This window comes from Thalassophryne amazonica, chromosome 6 (genome assembly GCF_902500255.1).
Source record: "Thalassophryne amazonica chromosome 6, fThaAma1.1, whole genome shotgun sequence".
NCBI lineage: Eukaryota > Metazoa > Chordata > Actinopteri > Batrachoidiformes > Batrachoididae > Thalassophryne > Thalassophryne amazonica.
In genome coordinates this window covers 117,470,302-117,497,532 of record NC_047108.1, presented here as the reverse complement: position 1 = coordinate 117,497,532, position 27,231 = coordinate 117,470,302, and the positions used below count along the sequence as shown (strand labels likewise).

The 27,231-nt window shown below is 44.1% G+C and overlaps 1 protein-coding gene across 1 annotated transcript in view; it reads left to right on the top strand.

Annotated features, from left to right (window-relative positions):
* Positions 1–27,231, top strand: part of cntn3a.1 (contactin 3a, tandem duplicate 1) — a 439,231-nt gene that overhangs the window by 341,917 nt on the left and 70,083 nt on the right. Inside the window, exons 12-13 of the mRNA XM_034173228.1 lie at positions 12,441–12,568; positions 26,120–26,295. Of these exons, the coding sequence (XP_034029119.1) occupies positions 12,441–12,568; positions 26,120–26,295 (304 nt within the window). The remainder of the gene's footprint in view (positions 1–12,440; positions 12,569–26,119; positions 26,296–27,231) is intronic.

Genomic DNA, 27,231 nt, shown 5'->3' with positions numbered 1-27,231 from the left:
CAGCAATCTTCCATTCCAGCTTATTAATTAATCAAAAACCTAGACAGAGCTTTAATTCATTTGAAAGCTTGTATCTTAGTCTTGTCCATCCAAATTGGAAGTCCCAAAAACCAGTTTTATTTGTTATTATCTATCGTCCACCTGGTCGTTACTGTGAGTTTCTCTGTGAATTTTCAGACCTTTTGTCTGACTTAGTGCTTAGCTCAGATAAGATAATTATAGTGGGCGACTTTAACATCCACACAGATGCTGAGAATGACAGCCTCAACACTGCATTTAATCTATTATTAGACTCTATCGGCTTTGCTCAAAAAGTAAATGAGTCCACCCACCACTTTAATCATATTTTAGATCTTGTTCTGACTTATGGTATGGAAATAGAAGACTTAACAGTATTCCCTGAAAACTCCCTTTTGTCTGATCATTTTTTAATAACATTTACATTTACATTACACTAGAAGTCTTTCAGAAAGCACTGTAACTAGGTTTAAGGATATGATTCCTTCTTTATGTTCTCTAATGTCATATACCAACACAGAGCAGAGTAGCTACCTAAACTCTGTAAGGGAGTTAGAGTATCTTGTCAATAGTTTTACATCCTCATTGAAGACAACTTTGGATGCTGTAGCTCCTCTGAAAAAGAGAGCTTTAAATCAGAAGTGTCTGACTCCGTGGTATAACTCACAAACTCGTAGCTTAAAGCAGATAACCCGTAAGTTGGAGAGGAAATGGCGTCTCACTAATTTAGAAGATCTTCACTTAGCCTGGAAAAAGAGTTTGTTGCTCTATAAGAAAGCCCTTCGTGAAGCTAGGACATCTTTCTACTCATCACTAATTGAAGAAAATAAGAACAACCCCAGGTTTCTTTTCAGCACTGTAGCCAGGCTGACAAAGAGTCAGAGCTCTATTGAGCTGAGTATTCCATTAACTTTAACTAGTAATGACTTCATGACTTTCTTTGCTAACAAAATTTTGACTATTAGAGAAAAAATTACTCATAACCATCCCAAAGATGTATCGTTATCTTTGGCTGCTTTCAGTGATGCCGGTATTTGGTTAGACTCTTTCTCTCCGATTGTTCTGTCTGAGTTATTTTCATTAGTTACTTCATCCAAACCATCAACATGCTTATTAGACCCCATTCCTGCCAGGCTGCTCAAGGAAGTCCTACCATTATTTAATGCTTCAATCTTAAATATGATCAATCTATCTTTGTTAGTTGGTTATGTACCACAGGCCTTTAAGGTGGCAGTAATTAAACCATTACTTAAAAAGCCATCACTTGACCCAGCTATCTTAGCTAATTATAGGCCAATCTCCAACCTTCCTTTTCTCTCAAAGATTCTTGAGAGGGTAGTTGTAAAACAGCTAACTGATCACCTGCAGAGGAATGGTCTATTTGAAGAGTTTCAGTCAGGTTTTAGAATTCATCATAGTACAGAAACAGCATTAGTGAAGGTTACAAATGATCTTCTTATGGCTTCGGACAGTGGACTTATCTCTGTGCTTGTTCTGTTGGACCTCAGTGCTGCTTTTGATACTGTTGACCATAAAATTTTATTACAGAGATTAGAGCATGTCATAGGTATTAAAGGCATTGCGCTGCGGTGGTTTGAATCATATTTGTCTAATAGATTACAGTTTGTTCATGTAAATGGGGAATCTTCTTCACAGACTAAAGTTAATTATGGAGTTCCACAAGGTTCTGTGCTAGGACCAATTTTATTCACTTTATACATGCTTCCCTTGGGCAGTATTATTAGACGGTATTGCTTAAATTTTCATTGTTACGCAGATGATACCCAGCTTTATCTATCCATGAAGCCAGAGGATACTCACCAATTAGCTAAACTGCAGGATTGTCTTACAGACATAAAGACATGGATGACCTCTAATTTCCTGCTTTTAAACTCAGATAAAACTGAAGTTATTGTACTTGGCCCCACAAATCTTAGAAGCATGGTGTCTAACCAGATCGTTACTCTGGATGGCATTTCCCTGATCTCTGGTAATACTGTGAGAAATCTTGGAGTTATTTTTGATCAGGATATGTCATTCAAAGCGCATATTAAACAAATATGTAGGACTGCCTTTTTGCATTTACGCAATATCTCTAAAATCAGAAAGGTCTTGTCTCAGAGTGATGCTGAAAAACTAATTCATGCATTTGTTTCCTCTAGGCTGGACTATTGTAATTCATTATTATCAGGTTGTCCTAAAAGTTCCCTAAAAAGCCTTCAGTTGGTTCAGAATGCTGCAGCTAGAGTACTGACGGGGACTAGCAGGAGAGAGCATATCTCACCCGTGTTGGCCTCCCTTCATTGGCTTCCTGTTAATGCTAGAATAGAATTTAAAATTCTTCTTCTTACTTATAAGGTTTTGAATAATCAGGTCCCATCTTATCTTAGGGACCTCATAGTACCATATTACCCCATTAGAGCGCTTCGCTCTCAGACTGCGGGCTTACTTGTAGTTCCTAGGGTTTGTAAGAGTAGAATGGGAGGCAGAGCCTTCAGCTTTCAGGCTCCTCTCCTGTGGAACCAGCTCCCAATTCAGATCAGGGAGACAGATACCCTCTCTACTTTTAAGATTAGGCTTAAAACTTTCCTTTTCGCTAAGGCTTATAGTTAGGGCTGGATCGGGTGACCCTGGACCATCCCTTGGTTATGTTGCTTTAGACGTAGACTGTGTTTCATAATTATTGTATGGCCTTGCCTTGCAATGTGGAGCGCCTTGGGGCAACTGTTTGTTGTGATTTGGCGCTATACAAGAAAAAAAGTTGATTGATTGATTGATCCCTGTTTTATTTAAGTTTAATGACAATTTGTTTTGGTCAAACCACATCTAAGCTGTGTTTTTACACAAGAAAAAAATAAAATGTAGTAAACTGCACATTTGTGTCTTTTTTCATGAAAATATCTTATTAAATATAACATATTACACTTTAGTCAGGCCTTTAAAATACCTTTGTGGACTCTTACTGTAATATGTTGTCAGTGGTTGAGATAGTTGATGTAGGCATCTAAAAATGCTCATAATCGGGTGAAACCTGATAGAAATCTCTTTGTGGTGTGTCAGTGATGTATGGATGTGCTAAATAAAACAAAACACTACTCCAGGTATGTTTTTGATGAGAATATAACATCATAACTTTGTTACAAGCTCAAACATCGATGTTGCGTGTTAAAGGCCTTTTAATAATAACTCACTTAAAGAAATAATGGCAGAACTCACATGTAAGTAAGAAACAAAAAATATCCATCCATCCATCCATCCATCCATTTTCTTCCGCTTTATCCGGAGTCGGGTCGTGGGGGCAGCAGCTCAAGCAAAGCCGCCCAGACCTCCCAATCCACACACACCTCCCCCAGCTCCTCCGGGGGAACCCCAAGGCGTTCCCAAGCCAGCCGAGAGACAGAATCTCATCTCTGCTGTTTGCAGACGATGTGGTTCTGTTGGCTTTGTGCCCAGCGTGCACTGGGGCGGTTTGCAGCCGAGTGTGAAGCGTCCGAGATGAAAATCAGCACCTCCAAATCCAAGGCCATGGTTCTCGACCGGAGAAGGGTGCTTTGCCCTCTTCAGGTCGGTGGAGTGTCCTTGCCTCAAGTGGAGGAGTTTAAGTATCTCGGGGTCTTGTTCACGAGTGAGGGACAGATGGAGCGTGAGATCGATGGACGGATCGGTGCAGCATCTGCAGTGGTGCGGTCGCTGTGTCGGAACATCGTGGTGAAGAGAGAGCTGAGTAGGGGGATCTACTTTCCGATCCTCACCTATGGTCATGAGATTTGGCTCATGACCGAAAGAACGAGATTGCAAGTACAAGCGGCCGAGATGAGTTTCCTCTGCCAGGGTGGCTGGGCGCTCCCTTAGAGATAGGGTGAGGAGCTCGGTCACTCGGGAGGAGCTCGGAGTCGAGCCGCTGCTCCTCCACGTCGAAAGGAGCCAGTTGAGGTGGCTTGGGCATCTTTTCCGGATGCCCCCTGGACGCCTCGCTGGAGAGGTGTTCTGGGCATGTCCCATCGGGAGGAGGCCCCGGGGAAAGCAAAAAATAGAAAAGGATTAATTGAAAAAATTATCAACCAATTAATCGATTACTAAAATAATTGTTAGCTGCAGCCCTAGTTTGTTTTACAAGTGAGAGCATTTTACCGATTAAATGTGAATAAGCCAGTTTTGAGTTTCTCAGTGTGCATGCGTTTTCAAAACGGGTGACAGTGTTACTTTGTGCACAGCAGAACAGCGCTGTCAGTTGCTTTAGGCCCTAATTTTGTATTTTGTTGACTGTACAACCAGTGACACAGCACCCTTTTGGCGCATTTACCGGAACAGAACCGAGCAGAATACTACAGAAGACAAAGAAGTTTGACTTGACAGTTTGAAGTGAGTTTTTGTTGTTTCAGAGGGCTTCATACCCATTAAAATTCACTAGAATATACAAAATTTGACTTGTTCTTTTAAAAAATTTTTCTGGGGGAGCACCCCCAGATCCTCCAGAATCAAGACGACACCCCGCCCCCCACCACCCTTTCATGTATCTTTTAAGTTCAGGTTTTGCATTCTTTTTATGCTTTTTCTGTCTCTCCTTAGAGCAGAGGTCTCAAACCGGTTCCAGAAAAGGCAGAGAGGGTGCAGGCTTTCTGTGCAACCACCCACTCCAGCAGGTGATGTCACTGATTAACTGATTTCACCTTCTCAAAGTGATATTAATCAGTGAAATCACTTGCTGGAGTGGGTGGTTTCACAGAAAGCCTGCACCCTCTCGGCCCTTTCTGGAACCGGTTTGAGACCTCTGCCTTAGAGGCTATTTAGAATAGATTTGTATACTGTAAAATGTGTTTATTGTATTTATTGAGGAAAAAAAGTGTGTGCCCCCACTACGCCACATTTTAGGGAATTGCTGGCATTGATTTTTGCCAGGAAAAAAATTCAGTCAGATGAAAATTTATTGCTGTAACCCATGCTGTAGTGCAGTGAAAGCTTTTTCTTTATACATGCCACAAACAGAGTCGCTTGAGGTATGTTAAAGCACATATGGACAAGCCAGCTTCATTCTGGAATAAGGTGCTGTGGACTGAGGAAACTAAAATCGAGTTACTTGGACATAACAAGGGGTGGTATGCATGCCTGAAAAAGAACACAGCATTCCGAGAAAAACACTTGCTACCTACAGTAAAATTTGGAGGTGGTTACATCATGCTGTGTGGCTGTGTGGCCAGTGCAGGTACTGGGAATCGTATTAAAGTTGAGGGTCACATGGATTCCAATCAATATCAGCAGATGCTTGAGAACAGTGTTCATGAATCAGTGACAAAGCTGAAGTTGTGCTTGGGCTGGATCTTTCAACAAGACAATGACCCTAAACATGGCTCAAAGTCTACTAAGGCATTCATGCAGAGGAACAAGTACAATGTTCTGGAATGGCCATCTCATTCCCCAGACCTGAATATTATTGAAAATCTGTGGTGTGATTTTAAGTGGGCTATCCATGCTTGGAAACCAACAAACCTGAGATGTTTTGTAAAGAATGAACCAAAATGTTTTCAACCAGAATCCAGACTGTCAGTGGAAGCTATCAGAAGCATTTAGAGGCTGTTATTTCTGCAAAAGGAGGATCTACTAAATATTGATGTAGTTTTTCTGTTTTGAATTATTGCACACTTTCTGTAAATCCTATAAACTTCATTTCACTTTTCAAATATCACTGTGTTTGCCTGCTATAACTGAAATTTCTGAACCAAACAACCAAGGATTTATAAAGGAAAATCATGGAAATCATCAGGGATGCCCAAACCTTTACATACAACTGTATTTGGGATATTACATAACCTTAACAAACATGCTTTTTTAATTGTTTTGGGGCATGAATGTTAACCACCACCGAATCCTTTCATTCTCATGATGTCATTTTTTAATTTGGTGATTTAGAAGATGAAAGCTTTGATTGTTTCAGTTATTGCTTAGACATGCTGTGATGGACTCATCTGTCCATCCATCCACTCACTCACTCACTCACTCACTTGCCCGTGCATCCACATTTTTGCTGTACAGGCCCTATGTTGTTACCAGTGCAGGAAACAAAGTTTAAGGAGTACTTTGTGTGTCTGTGAGAGTTTGTGATGTCTGAGTCTGCAGAATAATTTAGCAGCATGAACAGCTGGAGTGGAAGAATACGCAGTCTTTTACCCTTAATTTTTTTGCCGCTCAAACACTCGGTTGGCTTGTGATGTGCTGGAGTGACACTGTCAGCTGATGCGAACAGATGAAATGAAAATGTGTAAATTGCACTCGCTGGTGCAATCTATTGCATAACTTCAGCTTTCTCATCCGTACCACACAGCCAGGTGTGCAGGATTTCTTTATTTGCAGGTGAAAATACACTGAGAATTAGAAGACGCCATTTGATGAAAACCAAGAAATGCTTTGTTTGGTTCGATACCCCGTGTGTCACGTATGCATGAAGATAAATGAACACTGAGGAGGGTTATTGATGTCTCTGTTATTAGTGGTAATATTACATTTTGTGCATAGATCATTAGTCATTATGTGTCAGATTAACCTGAGCAGGTTTATGAAGTCAACCATCTGAGTGTTTACGAGACTTTATAAATATAATTTACTTGAACAATAGAAGCATTTGCATTATGTTAAATTTATGTTTTTTATGGTTTAGGGGATAATGTTAAAATGGTTTGCTTGCAACAACGCTGCCTTTGATTAACAAAGCATGACACAGCCTGTGTCAAGAGTCAGTGCCTGCATTCTGAAATCAACTCCTCACATATTTAGGATGAATTTCACGAAAATTGGTACAAGTCCTTGAAAAGTTATTACAATGTAGCGAGCACTTGTCCAAATTGTCTTTAAAACGCTAGTTTGCCAACAGCTACATCAATCAGCCAACATTGTGACCACTTGCCTAGGGTCCCTTCACACATAGTACGAATGTGGTTGAATTGCGCATGAAGTGTGCATGAAGCAGGAATTGTATGCAAAACGTGCAAAATCTTAGCTGCTTCCAGTGCCTCGTACACCTCTTGCAACAACTATTTGCGCACACCCGCGACTGAAAGACAGAGTGTGCGCTGTGTGAACCCATCGATCCCTTTCGCGGCAGATGTCGGCCATATTAGAAAGTACCATTCTACAGATACAGCCTGTAGCTATCTCTTGGAAAACATAAAATTAAATTTAGACAAAGGAGGAGTTGTTGGAGCAATTTTCTTAGACTTACGCAGAGTGTTCGATACCGTAAATCATGAACTTCTCTATTAAAAATTACAAAGATTCAAAGTATCAGAAAACACAATAAGTTGGTTAAAATCTTATTTATCAGGGCAAAATCAATGTGTCAGAATTAATAATGTAGTATCTGAGATAAAACTGTGCAATATAGGTTTACCACAAGGGTCAATTTTGGGTCCGGCATTATTCTCTTTATATATAGATGATTTACCTTCAGTATGTGACAATGTGAGCATACAAATGTACGCAGATGATACAATAATATACACACACGGAACAAACATGACTGAGGTTGTGAGTAAATTAACTATAGCCATGGGAAGAGTTTCTACCTGGCTTCAGGAATCCTGTCTAACATTAAACTTGGAAAAAACAGCAGCCATGTATTTCACTATTAAGAATAAAACAACAGTATATCCAAATATTATTATCAATGATCAAATTATAAAAAATGGAACTGAGTTCAAATATTTAGGGCTTACATTAGATTCAACTCTCAGTTTTAAGAAGCATATAAAAAAGATCTCAAACACTTTGAAATTTAATTTAGTTACTTTTAAAAGCATAAAAAATACATTAACAACAAAGGCAGCAAAATGCTTTCTAAATGCAATGATAATACCTCATTTTACTTACTGTATAACAAGTTGGGCTCAAGCAAATCTAACAACGTTAAGACCTTTGGAGTCCCTGTATCAAAGGGCTCTTAAAATCCTTGATCAAAAAAGTATTCAGTATCATCACTGTCATATTTTGAGCAAATATGCTATGCTCAGCTTTGAAAATTTGATCTTTTTTCATGAGGTTCAAATGGTATACAAAATAGTTCATAATCAAGCTCCGCCACCTCTCAAGAACTTCATTCACCTGTCCTCTGATACAACAACAAGGGTAACAAGAGCAACCACTCGGAGGCAGTGCACCATTCCCAAATGTAAGACTGCATTTGCACAATCGACATTTTCTTACAGAGCCACAAAGAAGTGGAATATATTATCAGAAGAAATAAAAACACAACCAGACTTTAAGACATTTTCTGTAAAGGTAAAATCATGGCTTCTTCAAAACCAGAGATGTAGGCACTAAATATATAGCACTGCTAAAGGTAACACTGAACATGTGTAATAAGTATTCTGATTCTGTATATACTCAACAAAAATATAAACGCAACACTTTTGGTTTTGCTCCCATTTTGTATGAGATGAACTCAAAGATCTAAAACTTTTTCCACATACACAATATCACCATTTCCCTCAAATATTGTTCACAAACCAGTCTAAATCTGTGATAGTGAGCACTTCTCCTTTGCTGAGATAATCCATCCCACCTCACAGGTGTGCCATATCAAGATGCTGATTAGACACCATGATTAGTGCACAGGTGTGCCTTAGACTGCCCACAATAAAAGGCCACTCTGAAAGGTGCAGTTTTGTTTTATTGGGGGGGGGATACCAGTCAGTATCTGGTGTGACCACCATTTGCCTCATGCAGTGCAACACATCTCCTTCGCTTCATCCATGAAGAGAACACCTCTCCAACGTGCCAAACGCCAGCGAATGTGAGCATTTGTCCACTCAAGTCGGTTACGACGACGAACTGGAGTCAGGTCGAGACCCCGATGAGGATGACGAGCATGCAGATGAGCTTCCCTGAGACGGTTTCTGACAGTTTGTGCAGAAATTCTTTGGTTATGCAAACCGATTGTTTCAGCAGCTGTCCGAGTGGCTGGTCTCAGACGATCTTGGAGGTGAACATGCTGGATGTGGAGGTCCTGGGCTGGTGTGGTTACACGTGGTCTGCGGTTGTGAGGCTGGTTGGATGTACTTCCAAATTCTCGGACACGCCTTTGGAGACGGCTTATGGTAGAGACATGAACATTCAATACACGAGCAACAGCTGTGGTTGACATTCCTGCTGTCAGCATGCCAATTGCACGCTCCCTCAAATCTTGCGACATCTGTGGCATTGTGCTGTGTGATAAAACTGCACCTTTCAGAGTGGCCTTTTATTGTGGGCAGTCTAAGGCACACCTGTGCACTAATCATGGTGTCTAATCAGCATCTTGATATGGCACACCTGTGAAGTGGGATGGATTATCTCAGCAAAGGAGAAGTGCTCACTATCACAGATTTAGACTGGTTTGTGAACAATATTTGAGGGAAATGGTGATATTGTGTATGTGGAAAAAGTTTTAGATCTTTGAGTTCATCTCATACAAAATGGGAGCAAAACCAAAAGTGTTGCATTTATATTTTTGTTGAGTGTAGAAATTGAGAGATGAACTGTATGAAGGGTGAATATTTTTTACAAGTGTTTTGATATTGTACAGTAATTGAGAGGTTTAGATGAATTTATGAATGTCTTGACAATTTTGATGTTTTGATGCTGCATGTTATGAGTGACAGGGATGAATTATGAATGGTTGTTTTAAATGTTTTGATATGGCACAATATTTTAGAAATGAATGACATAAGAATTAATTTAATATTATATATTTTATGAATTTAGTATTATATATTTTCTAGGTTTGTTTGTGATGTATTTAATAGCCCTATGTGTATCCCCCTGACCCTCAAGGACTACAGATGGAAATTAGCTGTTGCAGCTACAATCTGGTACAAACATCTCTGCTTGATGAGCATAATGTAATTGTATGCTGTCCTTGTACAAATAAATGGAAATGAAATGAAATATTCCAGGTGACACGCACGAACATCTAACACCGCTCATTTGCTACTTAGGAAATGTGTGGCCATTCGTACTATCATCACGAAAACAGCCAGCAGACAATCATTGTCGAGCTGGATGTGAAATTTATCTAAGTGCCCCACAACTGTGGAGTACAGAGCTTTTACATGCTTCAGTGTGTTCTTAACTTATAAAAAACTTACCCTTAACTTATTAGACTTATGCCAGCATTTTGTAATATGGTTGGCATACGCTGGCTAAATCTTCAAGGTGTGACAGGGCCTTTACGGTTGATAAGTGTAGATGCTGAACTCAGCAGTGAGAGGTTTTCCGGCAAGTGGCAGTCATCCACCACAGCTCCCTGCAGTGAAGCATTTGAGTGCCTCATTCCCATGAGGCCTTATCCTCTTCCAATCACCCAGTCCTGTCCATACCCCACCATCCACAAACAAACCACTCCTGCTAAACAGGGGAGGAAGAAAATGAATGCAGAAATGTGAAACACACCACAGTCATTAAAATTTTCTAATTTTCCATTTAGTTTTACTCAGTTTCATTATTATTCATTTCATTGTTATTCGTTTGTTTTTAATTGAGTTTCATTGTAGCGTGATGTGCTAATGCACATCCCTGTGTGTACAAGCAGAGTGCACATGCATCATGAACCCACCTATGTAAGGCATATCTGAGTATTACCCCATGTGAATAGAAGAAAAACTCAACGTAATTACTTTCTGCTGCCTCACAATATCAAACCGACTTCACTGCACTTGACAAACCTCATTTCAGTACAGTTGTGGGTGCACAGATGAGTGCAGGCACTCCTACTGTGTAAAGAATGTGGGTGCTGTTGTTAAAACGAAAACTTTGTCCATTGAATACTAACATTAACTCTTGCACCAAGTAGGCAACATGACTTGAAATTCATATCACTGTATTTTTCACTTTTTGGACAGAGACTGAATGTGGTATTACTGGTTTTGCATTATATGACCACTTTAACTACTATCTGCTTTGAGCAAGAGATTAACATGGACTATTTTCATTGTAACATCTGCTCTTTCAAAGATAAAATCTGGATAACAGTGTTTTTGCACAGTTTTATATGTTTAACAAATTGTTAGGAAAATTGCCTATAAACTCACAGACAGCAAATGAGACACCAGAGGAGACAGGTTTCACTTTCTAAGATCATTTGTTATTTAAAGCTTTAAAGGTAGATATCATACAGAGTGTAGGTCTGAAGACAAATATGAGTACATTCAGTTTTCATGCCACTTATATACAGTCCCAAGGTGTTCCAAAGTCCAATCATTGAAATGATTTGATAATATAAGACAGTCACTCTCAAAGTCCATTGCCGATCATCAATCATGCACTGATGAAACATTGTCTCGCCTCATCATATAGCATAAGACAGTCAGATGAATAGTCCTTTCCTTCTTGTTCATCATGCACTGATAAATGCCTCATCAATCTTATCTGTGCCCTTTTTACACTTCCTCTTCCATGGCATTGTTCAATCAATTACTAAGACAATTATAATGGTAAATATATTTGACAGACCATTAACATTAACTTTTATAACACAAATCCTTGGCTGTGTTTAATTTATGAATGTAACGCCTTAATTAGCCGGCAGTGCAGTAGGCTGCTAGTTCACACAACACAGTCTCGCTCATTTGGAGTGAGACTCGAGCTTTAAAGCGGTCCTGTCAAGTCTCCTGTATTCGGCACGAGACTCCACATGTTGTCCCACTCTCATGCTAATGCATGACATTCTGCAACATTTCACCGCTATGACCTGCAAGACAAGATTCGGCGGAAAATAACTCCTTGAGAATATCTTAACTTGAAAGCTCTGGTCACAGTTTAATCATATTTCTGTAACTGCTAACGTATGTCTTCAGGTAAAAATGGGTGTTTTAACTCACACGAGGAGCTCAGCAAAACAGGAAAAGAAAAACATAGTTGCTGCTGGGCTCATTCAACTGCAGGTGCTCTGGAATAAAACTAATTAGCATATTAATGGGTATATGGTGTTATGTGTTTTTTGTTGTTGTTGTTGTTTGTTCTCATTATGTCACCTGTGTTCTTTTTTGTTGCCATCATTAAAAAAAAATACTTCCAGCCTGGTAGAGGTCGTCATTGACCATAATCGCTCACAGCTGTTGCACGTTACTTTACACCACCTGGAGGATAGGGGCTGTCTATATTAAGTTTAAAGTGTGGTAATATCTCCATGAATTTAAGCTTTTTTGCACCTACGGAGTGATCTCATTATGTGATCAACCTTCTGTACTGTTTGAAAGTCATACTTCTGACTCCCCATGTCTTGCTCATGCATGCTGCCAATTAAAATTAACTGAGAGAAACCTCAGGCGGCACTTAAAATGCTTTAGGGTACTAACACGTCTCATTTCAAATACTTATTTTGTATGAATTTTGGGTATTATGTGTGGTACCCTGATGGTGTAATGCGGTGATGTCGACACTCTTGTTACTTGCAGAGTTACTGTGTTGGACAATGGAAGCCTGCGCATTTCCAACATCACCAAAGCGGACGCTGGTCTCTACACGTGTGTCGCCAGAAACCAGTTTGGCGTAGCAAGCAGTGCTGGGAGCCTCTTGGTTAAAGGTAAGACCTCTTACATGAGGTTGGGTCACACATTTTTGAAATGGCTGCTTTGAGCTTTTACGTTAATCCACTGGAGCTGCAGGTCTCAACACATCATGCACACAAAACAATGCTGCCGCTGCATTTTAAATGTAGCAACACTGACCCTCACTGCACACTTAATGAACAAACAGTCAAGCAGACTTGCTGGTACAAAGATTTTTTTACCTGACAGACCCACTGCCCAATTAGCTGATTGGCGGCAGGAAACGAAATGTGAGGTACGTTATGCATTTTAATGTTTAATTCATTTTTTTTTTCTTGCACCGGCTCACAGACACACTCAGATTAAGATTTCAGTTTATTTAAATCACACACTTCTGCAGTGCAGTGAATTTTCTAGGGCTTTCTAAAGAGCAGAGTCAATAAGAGCGCTCTGTTAAAATGCCTTTTGGTGATTCCTCTTCAGAGGTTTTTTGAATTGCAAATCAGTTTACGTCGAAGGGCAATTTGCGTTCTCTCCTTTCTCCCCTGCAGATTCTTTACATGATATAAATGTAGCTGCTAGGCACTCTGCATGTGTGTTTTTGGGATGGATGGTAAAAGATATATTTAATGAAGTGCTAATCACTATGTTGCCTTGCAGAATAAAGGTTTGAATGCATCTGGACCTGGTTACATATACAGAAAACCATCAGTCCAGCAATGGCAGAGATTTGATATTTCTGTTGGTTTTCTGTATTAGTCTGTTCCCACATGTGATAACATATTTGTGAAATCATACAAAAAGTAAAGTGGGTTAGAATCGCAGCTCTTTCGGTCACTACAGAGTTCCTGTTGGAATCCAAAATACCTTTGCCTGAAATGAACTGTAATCGAAACCAAATTTTAGTGGAACAGGATAGAGCAATACAATTTTGTTCAGTTTTCTGGTAGGTTTAATATCGATTTTGCACCTCTCTGTAGCGTGTGTCTTGTATTTCTCTGCCTAAGTAAGTAAGTAATAAGTACAGATCCTCAGGCCCGTTGGTACTTATCTTCAGATTCTGTTGCATCAGGAATAGGAGAGTTGTAGACTCTCCCTGGATGGGGCACCAGTCTGATGCAGGTTACTTCCCCAGCTGAGGCCAATGCCCATTTATAGCCGGATGGACTGAGGCAATGTAGGTTAAGTGTCCTGTCCAAGGACACTGACTGGTAGCATGAACGGGATTCAAACCCAGGCCTATGTGTTGGCAGACTATCTCCTTATCCACTGAACTACCTGCTCTACACCCTCCCAAAACAAGCAATTAAAAAATAAAGCACATTTTTTAAAAATGTTATTGGGGTGCGTGCAAGACAGAAATGGACAGCTTCGTACTATTCTATCCTGTTTTTTGTAATTTTGACATTCATGTTGCATGTCTTTGCATTTCTGGAAAATAAATGAATGGGCATTTTTAAGTCAGTTTACAATTAAGAATGCATTGGGGTGAGACACAGTTGGACAGACTGTAAAGTTTTGTTGCATTTTCTTTTTATTTTCAGGTTGTTTATCTCTGAAATTTCATGTTGCGTATCTTTCATGTTGCATATCTTTCATGACGCGTATCTTGTTGGGAAAGTGTCAGTACACTGACCCACAACAGGGGGCGCAAATGAACGGACAATGAAGAAAGTCAAATAACAAGGCTTTACTGTTGTGAACATGCACAACAAATACAACAAATCACAATTTCGGTCTCAAGTTAAATTCCAACGGTGTCGTGTGGGCAGGCTCGACGATAGGAGACGTCTGTCCAAGACGAACCGGAACCACCCGATTTCCTCTGCCACCGAACCCCGGGAATACTGGAACCGCCAAGTCCCGAACTCCCAGGTGGTCTCTGCCTCCGCTCGTCGGATCCGGTACTGCTGGCGAGGAACAGACACAGTCAGACGTGGGTGCGGCTGCACCCAACAACACGTGGGGTGGAAAACACCACCTCCACCTCTAATCAGAAAACAACACTGTCTAGTAACTAGGATACTTATCCAATACGTTCCTTTCACAAATGATGAAGGGCTGGCTGAGTTCGTTACCTCCTTGGTAGAGCGATATCTCGGCAAATGAGGTGGAGATGCCGTCCTGCTGATATACCTCCTCAGTGATTGGGATCAGCTGTCTCCAGTGATAGATGACAGCTGTCATCCTGGCTGCTCCAGTAAGGCGGCAGCGCCCTCCGGTGCCTGGAGCCCGCACTCCAGGCAGGCGCCCTCTAGTGGTGGTGGGCCAGCAGTACCTCCTCTTCAGCGGCCCACACAACAGGACCCCCCCCTCAACGGGCGCCTCCTGGCGCACGACCGGGTTTGTCAGGGTGGCGACGGTAGAAGTCGGCCAGGAGGGCCGGGTCCAGGATGAAGCCCTTCTTCACCCAGGAGCGTTCTTCGGGGCCGTACCCTTCCCAGTCCACCGGATACTGAAAACCCCGGCCCATCCGTCGGACGTCGAGGAGCCGGCGTACGGTCCAAGCCGGCCCTCTGTCGATGATCCGGGCAGGAGGTGGCGCCGGACCCGGAGTGCAGAGGGGTGAGGTGTGATGGGGTTTAATCCTGGAAACGTGGAATACTGGATGAATCCGCAGTGAGGCCGGAAGCTGGAGCCTCACTGCGGCGGGATTGATGACCTTGAGTATTTTGTACGGGCCGATGTATCGTTCTTGCAGTTTTGGGGAGTCCACTTGAAGGGGAATGTCCTTGGTGGACAACCACACTTCCTGCCCAGGACGATACGTGGGAGCCGCGGCCCGCCGCCGGTCTGCATGGTTCTTCGCCCTCGTCCGGGCCCTCAACAAAGCAGAAACGGGCGGCACGCCACACCCGACGGCACTTCCGTAGGTGGGCTGGACCGAGGGCACACCGACCTCCCCCTCAACCACCAGAAACAACGGGGGTTGATACCCAAGCACACCTCGAAAGGGGAGAGGCCGGTTGGCTGATGACACTTGGCTTTTGTGGGCCGTACTCGATCCAGGCCAGGTGGGTACTCCAGGCCGTCGGGTGCGCGGCTGTCACACAGCGTAGGGTCTGCTCCATCTCCTGGTTGGCCTGTTCTGCTTGTCCGTTGGTCTGGGGGTGATACCCGGACGAGAGACTGACCGTGGCCCCCAGTTCCCGGCAAAAGCTCCTCCAAACATGCGAGGAGAACTGGGGACCGCGATCAGAGACGATGTCTGATGGTATCCCATGCAGACGGACGACGTGGTGGACTAGGAGGTCTGCTGTCTCCTGGGCCGTTGGTAGCTTCGGGAGGGCCACGAAGTGGGCCGCCTTGGAGAATCGGTCCACTATCGTGAGGATGACAGTGTTTCCCTGGGACGGCGGAAAGACCCGTGACAAAATCCAGGCCGATGTGAGACCAGGGGCGATGAGGCACGGGCAGCGGCTGCAGCAACCCGATGTCTTGCGGTGGTCGGCCTTGCCCCTGGCGCAGGTGGTACAGGCCTGGATGTAACCCCGGACGTCGGCCTCCAGGGACGCCCACCAGAAGCGCTGCTGGACGACTGCCACGGTTCTTCGCACCCCAGGATGACAGGAGAGCTTAGAACCGTGACAGAAGTCCAAAACTGCAGCCCTGGCTTCTGGTGGGACATAAAGTTTATTCTTCGGTCCGGTTCCAGGGTCCGGGTCTCGTGTCAGGGCCTCCCGGACGGTCTTCTCCACGTCCCAGGTGAGGGCAGCCACGATAGCGGACTCCGGGATGATGGGATCCGGGGGATCCGACGGCTCCGTTTTGACCTCTTCTTCATGTACCCGGGACAAAGCATCCGATCTTTGATTTTTGGTCCTGGGACGGTAGGTGATCCGGAAGTCAAAACGGCCGAAGAACAGTGACCAGCGGGCTTGCCTGGGATTCAGCCGCTTGGCGGTCCTGATATACTCCAGGTTCCGGTGGTCAGTGAAAACCGTGAATGGCACGGACGTTCCCTCCAACAGATGTCTCCACTCCTCAAGAGCCTCTTTCACCGCAAGGAGCTCTCGATTGCCGACGTCATAGTTCCGTTCGGCTGGGGTCAACCTGCGGGAAAAATAGGCACACGGGTGAAGGACCTTATTGGTCTTCCCGCTTTGGGACAGCACGGCTCCTATCCCTGAGTCTGAGGCGTCCACTTCAACCACTAACTGGCGACTAGGATTGGGCTGCACCAGAACAGGTGCAGACGAGAAGCGCAGTTTCAACTCCTTGAATGCGGCATCGCACCGATCCGACCAGGTGAAGGGGACTTTTGGTGAGGTCAGGGCTGTCAGGGGGCTAGCTACCTGACTGTAGCCCTTAATGAACCTCCTGTAGAAATTAGCAAAGCCTAGGAACTGTTGCAACTTCCTACGGCTTGTGGTTGGGGCCAGTCTCTCACCGCCGCAACCTTGGCCGGATCAGGAGCGGCGGAGTTGGAGGAGATGATGAACCCCAGGAAGGACAAAGAGGTGCGGTGGAACTCACACTTCTCGCCCTTCACAAACAGCCGGTTCTCCAACAACCGCTGCAGGACCTGACGTACATGCCGGACATGAGTCTCAGGATCCGGAGAAAAGATGAGTAGATCGTCTAGATATACGAAGACGAACCGGTGCAGGAAATCCCGCAAGACATCATTAACTAATGCTTGGAACGTCGCGGGGGCATTTGTGAGGCCGAACGGCATGACCAGGTACTCAAAGTGACCTAAGGGGGTGTTGAATGCCGTTTTCCACTCGTCTCCCTTCCGGATCCGAACCAGATGATACGCGTTTCTAAGATCGAGCTTGGTGAAAATTTGGGCTCCATGCAGGGGTGTGAACACCGAATCCAACAGGGGCAACGGGTATCGGTTGCGAACCGTGATCTCGTTCAGCCCCCTATAATCAATGCATGGACGGAGTCCGCCGTCTTTTTTGCCCACAAAAAAGAAACCTGCGCCCATCGGGGAGGTGGAATTCCGGATCAACCCGGCAGCTAATGAGTCCCGGATGTAGGTCTCCATTGATTCGCGCTCAGGCCGGGAGAGGTTGTACAGCCTACTGGACGGAAACTCACTGCCCGGAACCAAATCAATGGCACAATCATACGGACGGTGGGGGGAAGTGTGAGCGCCAGATCCTTGCTGAACACGTCGACAAGGTCGTGGTACTCCACCGGCACCGTCCCCAGATTGGGCGGGACTCTGACCTCCTCCTTAGCTTGGGAGCCGGGAGGAACCAAGGAACCTAAACACATCCGATGGCAGGTCTCGCTCCACTGAACCACTACCCCGGACGGCCAATCAATCCGGGGATTGTGCTTCAACATCCAGGGAAATCCTAAAACCACACGGGAGGTGGCCTGAGTCACAAAAAACTCGATCACCTCTCGGTGATTTCCCGACACCACCAGAGTTACAGGTGGTGTCTTATGCGTGATCGGAGGGAGTAGGGAGCCATCTAGTGCCCGAACCTGCACAGGCGAGGTAAGCGCCACCAGAGGGAGCCCTATCTCCCTAGCCCATCTGCTGTCCAGCAGATTCCCCTCAGAGCCCGTGTCCACCAGTGCTGGGGCCTTCAGGGTTACATCCTCATAAAGGATTGTAACTGGGAGTCATGTGGCAATGTGGGTGTGTCCCACGTGAATGTCTCGGCCCACCCCTAGCCCAGTTTCTAGGGGCGGGCGTTTTAACCGCTCGGGGCAGTCTCTCATATGGTGCTCTATTGCACCACAAACAAAACAAGCTCCGTGGGCCCGTCTCCTCTGTGCATCTGGTGCCCTAAATGTTGCCCTACTCGTGTCCATAGCTTCGTCAGCAGGGGGAGCTGTGGCCCCACAGAGCGCAGGGGCCGTGGAGCGTGGGGAAGGCGGAGCGCGGTCGGAACCGGAAGGGAGAGGGACGGCGCGTGCCCGGCCACGCCCTTCGTCTCGTTCCCGCCGACATTCTTCTAACCGGTTGTCTAACCGTATGACGAGATCGATGAGCCCATCTAAATCCCGCGGTTCGTCCTTAGCCACCAGGTGCTCCTTGAGAACCAAAGACAGTCCGTTTACAAAGGCGGCGCGGAGGGCAGTGCTATTCCAGCCGGACCTCGCAGCCGCAATGCAGAAGTCGACTGCATAGGCAGCTGCGCTCCGACGCCCCTGTCTCATTGACAGTAGCACGGTTGAAGCGGTCTCGCCCCTATTAGGGTGATCGAACACGGTTCTGAGCTCCCTTACAAACCCATCGTATGTCAGAAGGAGCCGTGAATTCTGCTCCCAGAGCGCTGTAGCCCAAGCGCGTGCCTCACCGCGAAGCAGGTTTATTACATAAGCTACTTTACTAGCATCGGTCGCGTACATGACGGGACGCTGTGCGAAGACGAGCGAGCACTGCATCAGAAAATCCGCGCACGTCTCCACACAGCCTCCGTACGGCTCTGGGGGGCTTATGTATGCTTCCGGGGAAGGTGGGAGAGGTCGTTGAACAACCAGTGGAACATCTATGTTACGCACAGGGTCTACGGGAGGGAGAGCCGCAGCGGCGCCCGGAGGGCGCGCTTCCACCTGCGCAGCGAGAGCCTCCACCCTGCGGTTCAGGAGGACGTTCTGCTCGGTCATCAAATCTAACCGAGTCGTGAAAGCGGTGAGGATCCGCTGCAACTCACCGATTACCCCTCCTGCGGACGCCTGTGCGTCCTGTTCTTCCATTGGCCGTTCAACAGCCGGTTGACGCCCCTCGGGATCCATGACGTTGGCCGAGATATCCTGTTGGGAAAGTGTCAGTACACGGACCCACAACAGGGGGCGCAAATGAACGGACAATGAAGAAAGTCAAATAACAAGGCTTTACTGTTGTGAACACGCACAACAAATACAACAAATCACAATTTCGGTCTCAAGTTAAATTCCAACGGTGTCGTGTGGGCAGGCTCGACGATAGGAGACGTCTGTCCAAGATGAACCGGAACCACCCGATTTCCTCTGCCACCGAACCCCGGGAATACTGGAACCGCCAAGTCCCGAACTCCCAGGTGGTCTCTGCCTCCGCTCGTCGGATCCGGTACTGCTGGCGAGGAACAGACACAGTCAGACGTGGGTGCGGCTGCACCCAACAACACGTGGGGTGGAAAACACCACCTCCACCTCTAATCAGAAAACAACACTGTCTAGTAACTAGGATACTTATCCAATACGTTCCTTTCACAAATGATGAAGGGCTGGCTGAGTTCGTTACCTCCTTGGTAGAGCGATATCTCGGCAAATGAGGTGGAGATGCCGTCCTGCTGATATACCTCCTCAGTGACTGGGATCAGCTGTCTCCAGTGATAGATGGCAGCTGTCATCCTGGCTGCTCCCGTAAGGCGGCAGCGCCCTCCGGTGCCTGAAGCCCGCACTCCAGGCAGGGCGCCCTCTAGTGGTGGTGGGCCAGCAGTACCTCCTCTTCAGCGGCCCACACAACATATCTTGCATTTTGCCAAAACAAAGAAAAATTTGGACAGTTTTTAATTTAGTTTCATCTTAAACACAGACAGATTACAACAATTTTGTCTTATTTCCTGGTCAATTACATATTTTTGTTGGACAGAAGTCCAATAGAAATATGCAACATTGCATTTCAGCCACAACAAACAAAAAAAATAATTTATTGGGTTGAGACTGAAACAGATAAACACAAATTTCTTCATTTTGTTGATCACTGTCATTTTTGTCCCCCCCCGGACCAAAGACCCAAAGGAGGATTGTATCGTGGAGATTTCTGTCCCTCTGTCTGCCTGTGTGTTCGTCCGTCCATCTCTAAAAGGGTATAAGCATTCTGAAATCAACTCCTCTCACATTTCAGGAGGAATTTCATGAAACTTGGTACAAGTCCTTGTTATAGGTTGGAAGTACGCATATTATCTTATCATTTAAATTGGGCCCATTTTACCAGAGTTATTGCCCTTGATTAATAAATTGGGACTCTGTCAGTTTCACGAGTTGGTGCCTGCATTCTGAAATCAACTTCTCACATCTTTAGTAGAAATTTTGGGAAACCTGGAAAAAATACTTCTTATAGGTTGATAATACACAAATTTTAATATCATTTGAGATTTGAGTTGGGCTCATTTTACCAGAGTTATGGCCCTTGAGTAACAAAGCTAAACTCCATCAGTATCATACTTGGGTGTTTGCTTTCTGAAATCAACTCTTATCACACTTTTGGATGGAATTTCATGTAACTTGGTATAAATCTTTGTTATAGGTTGATAATATGCATATTGTAAACGTGTACAAGACTGATGCATTTTTGCAGAGTTATGGCCCTTGATTAACAAACATAGACACTGCCAGTTTCATGAGTTGGTGCCTGCATTCTGAAATAAACTCCTCACATATTTAGGATGAATTTCATGAAAATTGGTACAAGTCCTTGAAATGTTTTTAGAATGTAGTGATCACTTGTACTAAAGCAGCACTGGCCAGCTGAGGATATCGTGCTCTCAGAGCACTCTTATTTGTTGCTGTTGTTTTTGTTGTTGTATCTTTAATTTGCAGTCTTAAATGAATTCCTTGACCCCAAAAAAACCCTACACTTATACAGGCGAAAATATCGATTTTATGGTGGCCAGTTTGGATTTAGCCCTCTGGTGGAGATAGCCCAGACTTTTGAGAGGCATACAGAGGCTTATTTTTTTTAATATCATCCAGTCAGCTAAAACCCACCTTCAAACCTCAAGAAACATTGGTCACGGGCTCAGTGGGAGGGTCCTCTACTATATGTCTTCCTGGCAGCTTTTCTGCCCAGTGCGTCCCGACAATCTCTTGTTGGAATGTCACCAGGCTGGCTCGACTTTGAACTAAAAATTATTGTGAAGCAGTGAATGTAGGAATGACTGTATGTCTCAACTAATTTTTTTCTCATCCTGCTCTTCATCATCACTTACCATCGCTGTCAACAACATTTTCTTGTTCCTCTTCAACACATTTTCTGTTTCTGCTGATAGACGAGTGCGAAAAAGTATTAAGAGTAATTTATTGCAGATTGTGAAATCCTCATAATGACACTGTCACATTTAATCACATCTCTCTTGATTTGATGATTACAGGTTAATGGACACAGCTGAACTGTGTGATTGACTTTAAAATGAGTGATCAGAAGGGAAAGAGTTGGATGCAGCAGAACTGTTTAACTCTCTGGGTTTTCTTTTAATTTCACAAGATGATGGATGAAATGAAATAACATTTGTACTTCAGCAGTGCTGCACTTCACCATCACTCAATTTTGCCATAGATGTGTGTTTTTTATTTTAATTTAGTTTTTGTCTCAGAAGAAGAAGGCTACGAGTTGAGTTTGATCTGGTAACTTCATGTAGCCATGCCGGCACCAACGTTTTAGCAAAGTAGTACCACCGAAAATGTGATTGAACATGTAATTGATATGTCATTGTAAGCTGGTTCACAGACACAGTACAGTCGGGTTTATTAATATTAAAAATAAGTAACAATGTCACTCTGAGGGCTTCTCTGTTTCTCAACCATCAAAGTGGTATCACTCGGCTCCAAGAGTGTGGCCTGCCCCCTACAGCCACAGTGAACATTGACTGGGGAGGGGACAAGTCCAAGTCATCATAAGTATAGCCAACAGGCAAGCCCATGACCTCATGACCATGGCTAAGTGAGACAGAGAATAAAGTGACACTCCAGTTTGTTTTTGTTTTCTCTAGATATGACAGTCCATGCTCTGCCCACATGCCCTGCTGTTGCTGTGTCATTACTATAGCAACTGCTGTGGATAAGACAAAAAATGAGGATCGCTGCATGCACACACAGATCGGATCTGGTCACTCATATAATGTTAAGGGTTAGTCATGAGCTCAGATTTGAAACAGATGCAATAAATCCAGTTTGAATTAGCAGTCAGAACAATTCAGGATTAAGCCTTAGACATCTGGGCTGATTTGAACTTACAAATTTATTAGCCCTCCTTATTGAAATTTAACATGTTCTTTCTTAACACAATTGACTATTAGTATCAGGGGCACTAATAATTTTGACCCTGGTATTTTTTTATTTTTGTGTAAAATAATTTTTTTTTCTGTGTGCAAAGTACAATAATGCAAGTTTCCAAAATTGTTTAGAAATGTTGTGTTGAAAATTCCTTGCTCTTAGAAAAGAGCTTGGAAAAATTTTATATGGGAGCTAATAAATTTGTCCTCATCTGTATGTCAGTGTCCAGCTAATGGGCATTAACTCTATGCAGTAGGTTTAACATCTACATTAATTATACCCATTTAAGTTGCCAAATTCGTCTTCCAAATATCCTAAAACCTCAGAGCTTCAGGGGATCCAGGGGGCTGGTGAAAACCCTTCTATAGATCATCACATTAGGCCCCATAGTGTCTTTTTAGGGTATGTGCTGCTCCCTGAGCTGTAAGAACACAGAATGGTGCTGCAGTCTCACAATAAATAATTCATCCTTTTTTCCTTTTTTTCCCCTTTAATACAGTGCTTCTTTAATCTCTTAAAATGTCCTGATCAAATAGGCTAGATGAAATAATCAGGTTGGATCTCTGTTAATTATGTGCACATCAAGGATACAAACCACAATGTTGGTACGATGCTTCAAAAAGGACGTGTGCTTCTTCCGACTGAACAATAACATATTTTTTTTAATAAATAAAATCTTGCAGTGTTGGCTTTAGTTTTTGCTCCGTCACTGAGTTCTCATGTCCAAATCATGCTGCATTTTTCTGCAGAGTATCAGTCGGTTTTATTTTTCTGATTCTCACAGGGTTTGTCTTCATCCTATAGAAAACCTGCTCTGACTGAGCTGCACCTCTGACGTATTATTAAGATTTCACCGGCTCAGAATGTGTGTATTGAGGCATAACTACACCAGCAATTACTATGCTAATTCAAGTGGAAACATTAAAATCCAATCATTCTCTGGCCTATACAATGAAAACAGCTCTCTTTATAGTTGCTGGAAGAAGTGCTATATTAATCCATGGGATGTCAAAATGGGAGCTGTGGGAAGAAGGTTGCCGTTTTGTCATTTTATGTGGAGACATAACAGAAAATGAGTGCGGCAGCTTTGCAGGAGAATGCAGAAAGTTTGCCCCCCTGTCATTTGCAGCTGGTGCCAAAGTTTGCTAAGGCTCACCTGAAATGCATCGTCATGACCGCTCACTTCGTTTTCAGGAGTGCAAGATAAACACGGTGACTTGTTTTGACAGAGCTGAATATAGACCTTTACTCTGCACGACATGCTGCATGCACCGGCGCGTCTATTAGGTGTTTATGACACGCATGCATAATTCACCGTGGACTCGTTATGGGCCTCTCAGCCCGCGCGATATTCTCCATGCCGTGCTGCTGTTGAGCACGACACCCAGCCAAGATGGACTGAAGATTATGTTGATGTGCATCGCGCCGAGGATGAAATGGGATGGCTTTTGTCTCGGCACAAACAGCCAAATTATAGATTTGGATCTGGCCTGCTGGAAATGTCAGAGGTTTTCCTTTTGTTTATTCCTTTATTGTCTCTTAATGATATATAACACCATGTTCCAATTTATAGAACTTGCAGAAAGGGATGCGATACCAGCTCATTGGCAGACCCAGAAGTAATTTATTCTGAGGCCCATTATTAATGTTTGCTTATTCAGGACAAGCTTTGACAAAAAGCTGCTTTTGAGAAGCGCAATCATTTTTCAGTATTTAATGAAAGTAACGGAAGGAAAACGACTCACCATGAAGGCAGGTGGATCACGAGCCATACAGCTGGCACTTTAGTATATACTGTGTGACCACTTTATTTGGTACGCCTTTCTAGTACCGTGTCGTCGACCGAACAGTTCCCCCTAAAAATCAGTCCGCCCTGCCTTCACTGTGCATGCGTCATTAGCCACGGTTCAGATTATCACCTCATTTCTGATTCAAACTGCACTCCACTCATCATCTGTCTCAGCAACAGATACAGTATCTGAAGCTTTTGTACAACAATCATTTCCACATAAATTCAGCATTACTTCATCATAAAAGACAGAGCAAGCGATCAGAGCACCGCGACTACATGGGCTGCTAGCTGATGCGTTCAGTGCGCATTGGTCGTTTCAAAGCATCACCGAGTATCACCTTGATTCTGTTTAAAACTGCCTTTAGAATGGTTTAAGAGGTTTGACCTTGTGATGGTTAATAATCCCATTAATCCATTTGATCGCTTTGGGTGAAGAGACTCTTAGACGAGTGGCTGAGCTCTGAAATGATACATGTGCAGTGAAGGCAGGGCAGACCGATTTTTAGGGGGGGACCGTTCTTAATTCTTTGTGGCATAGATTCAGCAAAGTTTTGGACACATTCCTCAGGGCCCCTTCACACAACACGATTGAGGCAGAATGGAGCATGAAGGAGGAGTCAAATGCCACTTATGAAAAATCAGAGTCACCTCAAACGCCTCGTACACCTGTCGCTACAACCATTCGCACACACCAGCGGCCGAAAGACAGCGAGTGCCCTGCGAGTGCCCATTCAGTCCCCCTCTCGGCAGGTGTCGGCCAAATTCCTGGTGTCACACATGAACATCCAACGCTAATCGCTGAACACTTAGAAAAGGTGGGGCTAATCGCACTCCTGGGACGAGAGTAGAGAGCAGCCGACCACATTCCAGCTGTTTGTGAAAACTGTCTAAGTGCCCCGCTTAGACAGTGGTGTCCTTCCATGCGCCACTTGTTGGAAACGCGCCTGGTGCCAGCTCGACATGAGTCCAGCAGATGTAGACATGATGGGAGCCCACTGCTTCATTCATGTCATTTTGTGACTGTATGTTTATGACCATGTGTCATATACAGAGAAACAGAAGGCTTATACTTGTATTGTCTGTTCTATAAGAGGGATTAAATATTATAATTGCTGTGTTTTTTATGGTGTGTGTGCTGTTTTTCTGTTCCCCACAGCAGCGGTGCATTGTGGTGCAACATGCTCCAGTTGCTTGCACGAGCATGCATGGACACAGTGTTATGTGTGTTTGTTTGTGAACGTGGACAAAACCGTTGCCTCTGGATCGTGCATGCCTGTCTGACTGTTTGTCCATCCCGACAGAAGGGACTATGTTTCGTGATTCGATGTTTCATTTTATGCTCACTGATTTTCTTCCAGTTTCTGCTTTTTTCGCCCAACATCATGTTATGTGTAAAGGGGCCCTCAGAGATGTTGGTCTGTATTGACATGACGGCATCACACAGTTGTCCATTCAACCAGTCTGTCCATTCTCCTCTGATCTCTGACATCAACAAGGCATTTTCATACACATAACTGCCGCTCACTGGATATCTTCTCTTTTCTGGACCATCCTCTGTAAACCCTAGGTGAAAATCCCAGTAGATCAACAGTTCCTGAAATAATCAGACCAGTCTGTCTGGCACATCAACCATGCTACGTTTAAAGTCACTTAAACCATCTTTCTTTCCTGATGCGCCTAGTCATTATCACCACATCTAGATGTCTAAATGTATTGAGTTGCTGTTATGTGATTGGCTGATTAGCTATTTGTGTGAAGAAGCAATTGAACAGGTGTACCTAATAAATTGGCCATGTGAGTGTATACGAAATGAATGAAGATGTTGTCCACCCGTTGTAACTTTTTGCAGAGGCGACTGTGATCACCAGTCCGGCCGGTCATCTGGACGTGACGGTGGGTGAGAGCATCATACTTCCCTGCCAGGTTTCTCATGACCCTACGCTGGATCTCAAGTTCACCTGGTTCTTCAACGAGCAGCTCATACACTTTGGAAGCCACGGCACCTACTTCAAAAAAGTTGGCAGTGTAAGTGCCCTTGTTTTGGTTTTTTTTAAATCACCATAAAGTGGACAGAGGTTGTTGTCGTGGGCATGCCTGGGCAGTTTATGATTTCACTTTTATGTTTCCTCTTCCACTTGTTAAGAAAAAGAGGAACGACAGATTTAGCTCTCAGATACGCCTCCCATTCGACAGCGTAAAACATCATCTCTCTGGGTTTCATCCGTAGAGTGATGGTGATGAGATCTGAGCTTCTTTATGGCCTCTTGTTGATTTTTGCGTTCAGTGGTGCTCATGAGCAACGAGCATTTTGTATTTGCACGCAGCCCCCTGTTTATATTTACTGATACTTGATTCCTAATTATCGTGATGCAGACGTGTTGTGAAAGACAAGCCAGCAAAACATTAAAGGCAGATGGTGGACAGCCATTTAATTAAGCTTACTTGATAGTTGCAGAGGATTATAATCGGAAGCAAATCAAAAAGCAAATCGACTTTGGAAAAAAAGAAGTTAAAATTACCTTTTCATCAGCTTTCAAGTTAAATCAAATCAAATCAAATCAATTTTATTTATATAGCGCCAAATCACAACAAACAGTTGCCCCAAGGTGCTTTATATTGTAAGGCAAGGCAATACAATAATTACAGAAAAACCCCAACGGTCAAAACGACCCCCTGTGAGCAAGCACTTGGCGACAGTGGGAAGGAAAAACTCCCTTTTAACAGGAAGAAACCTCCAGCAGAACCAGGCTCAGGGAGGGGCAGTCTTCTGCTGGGACTGGTTGGGGCTGAGGGAGAGAACCAGGAAAAAGACATGCTGTGGAGGGGAGCAGAGATCAATCACTAATGATTAAATGCAGAGTGATGCATACAGAGCAAAAGAGAAGAAACACTCAGTGCATCATGGGAACCCCCCAGCAGTCTAAGTCTATAGCAGCATAACTAAGGGATGGTTCAGGGTCA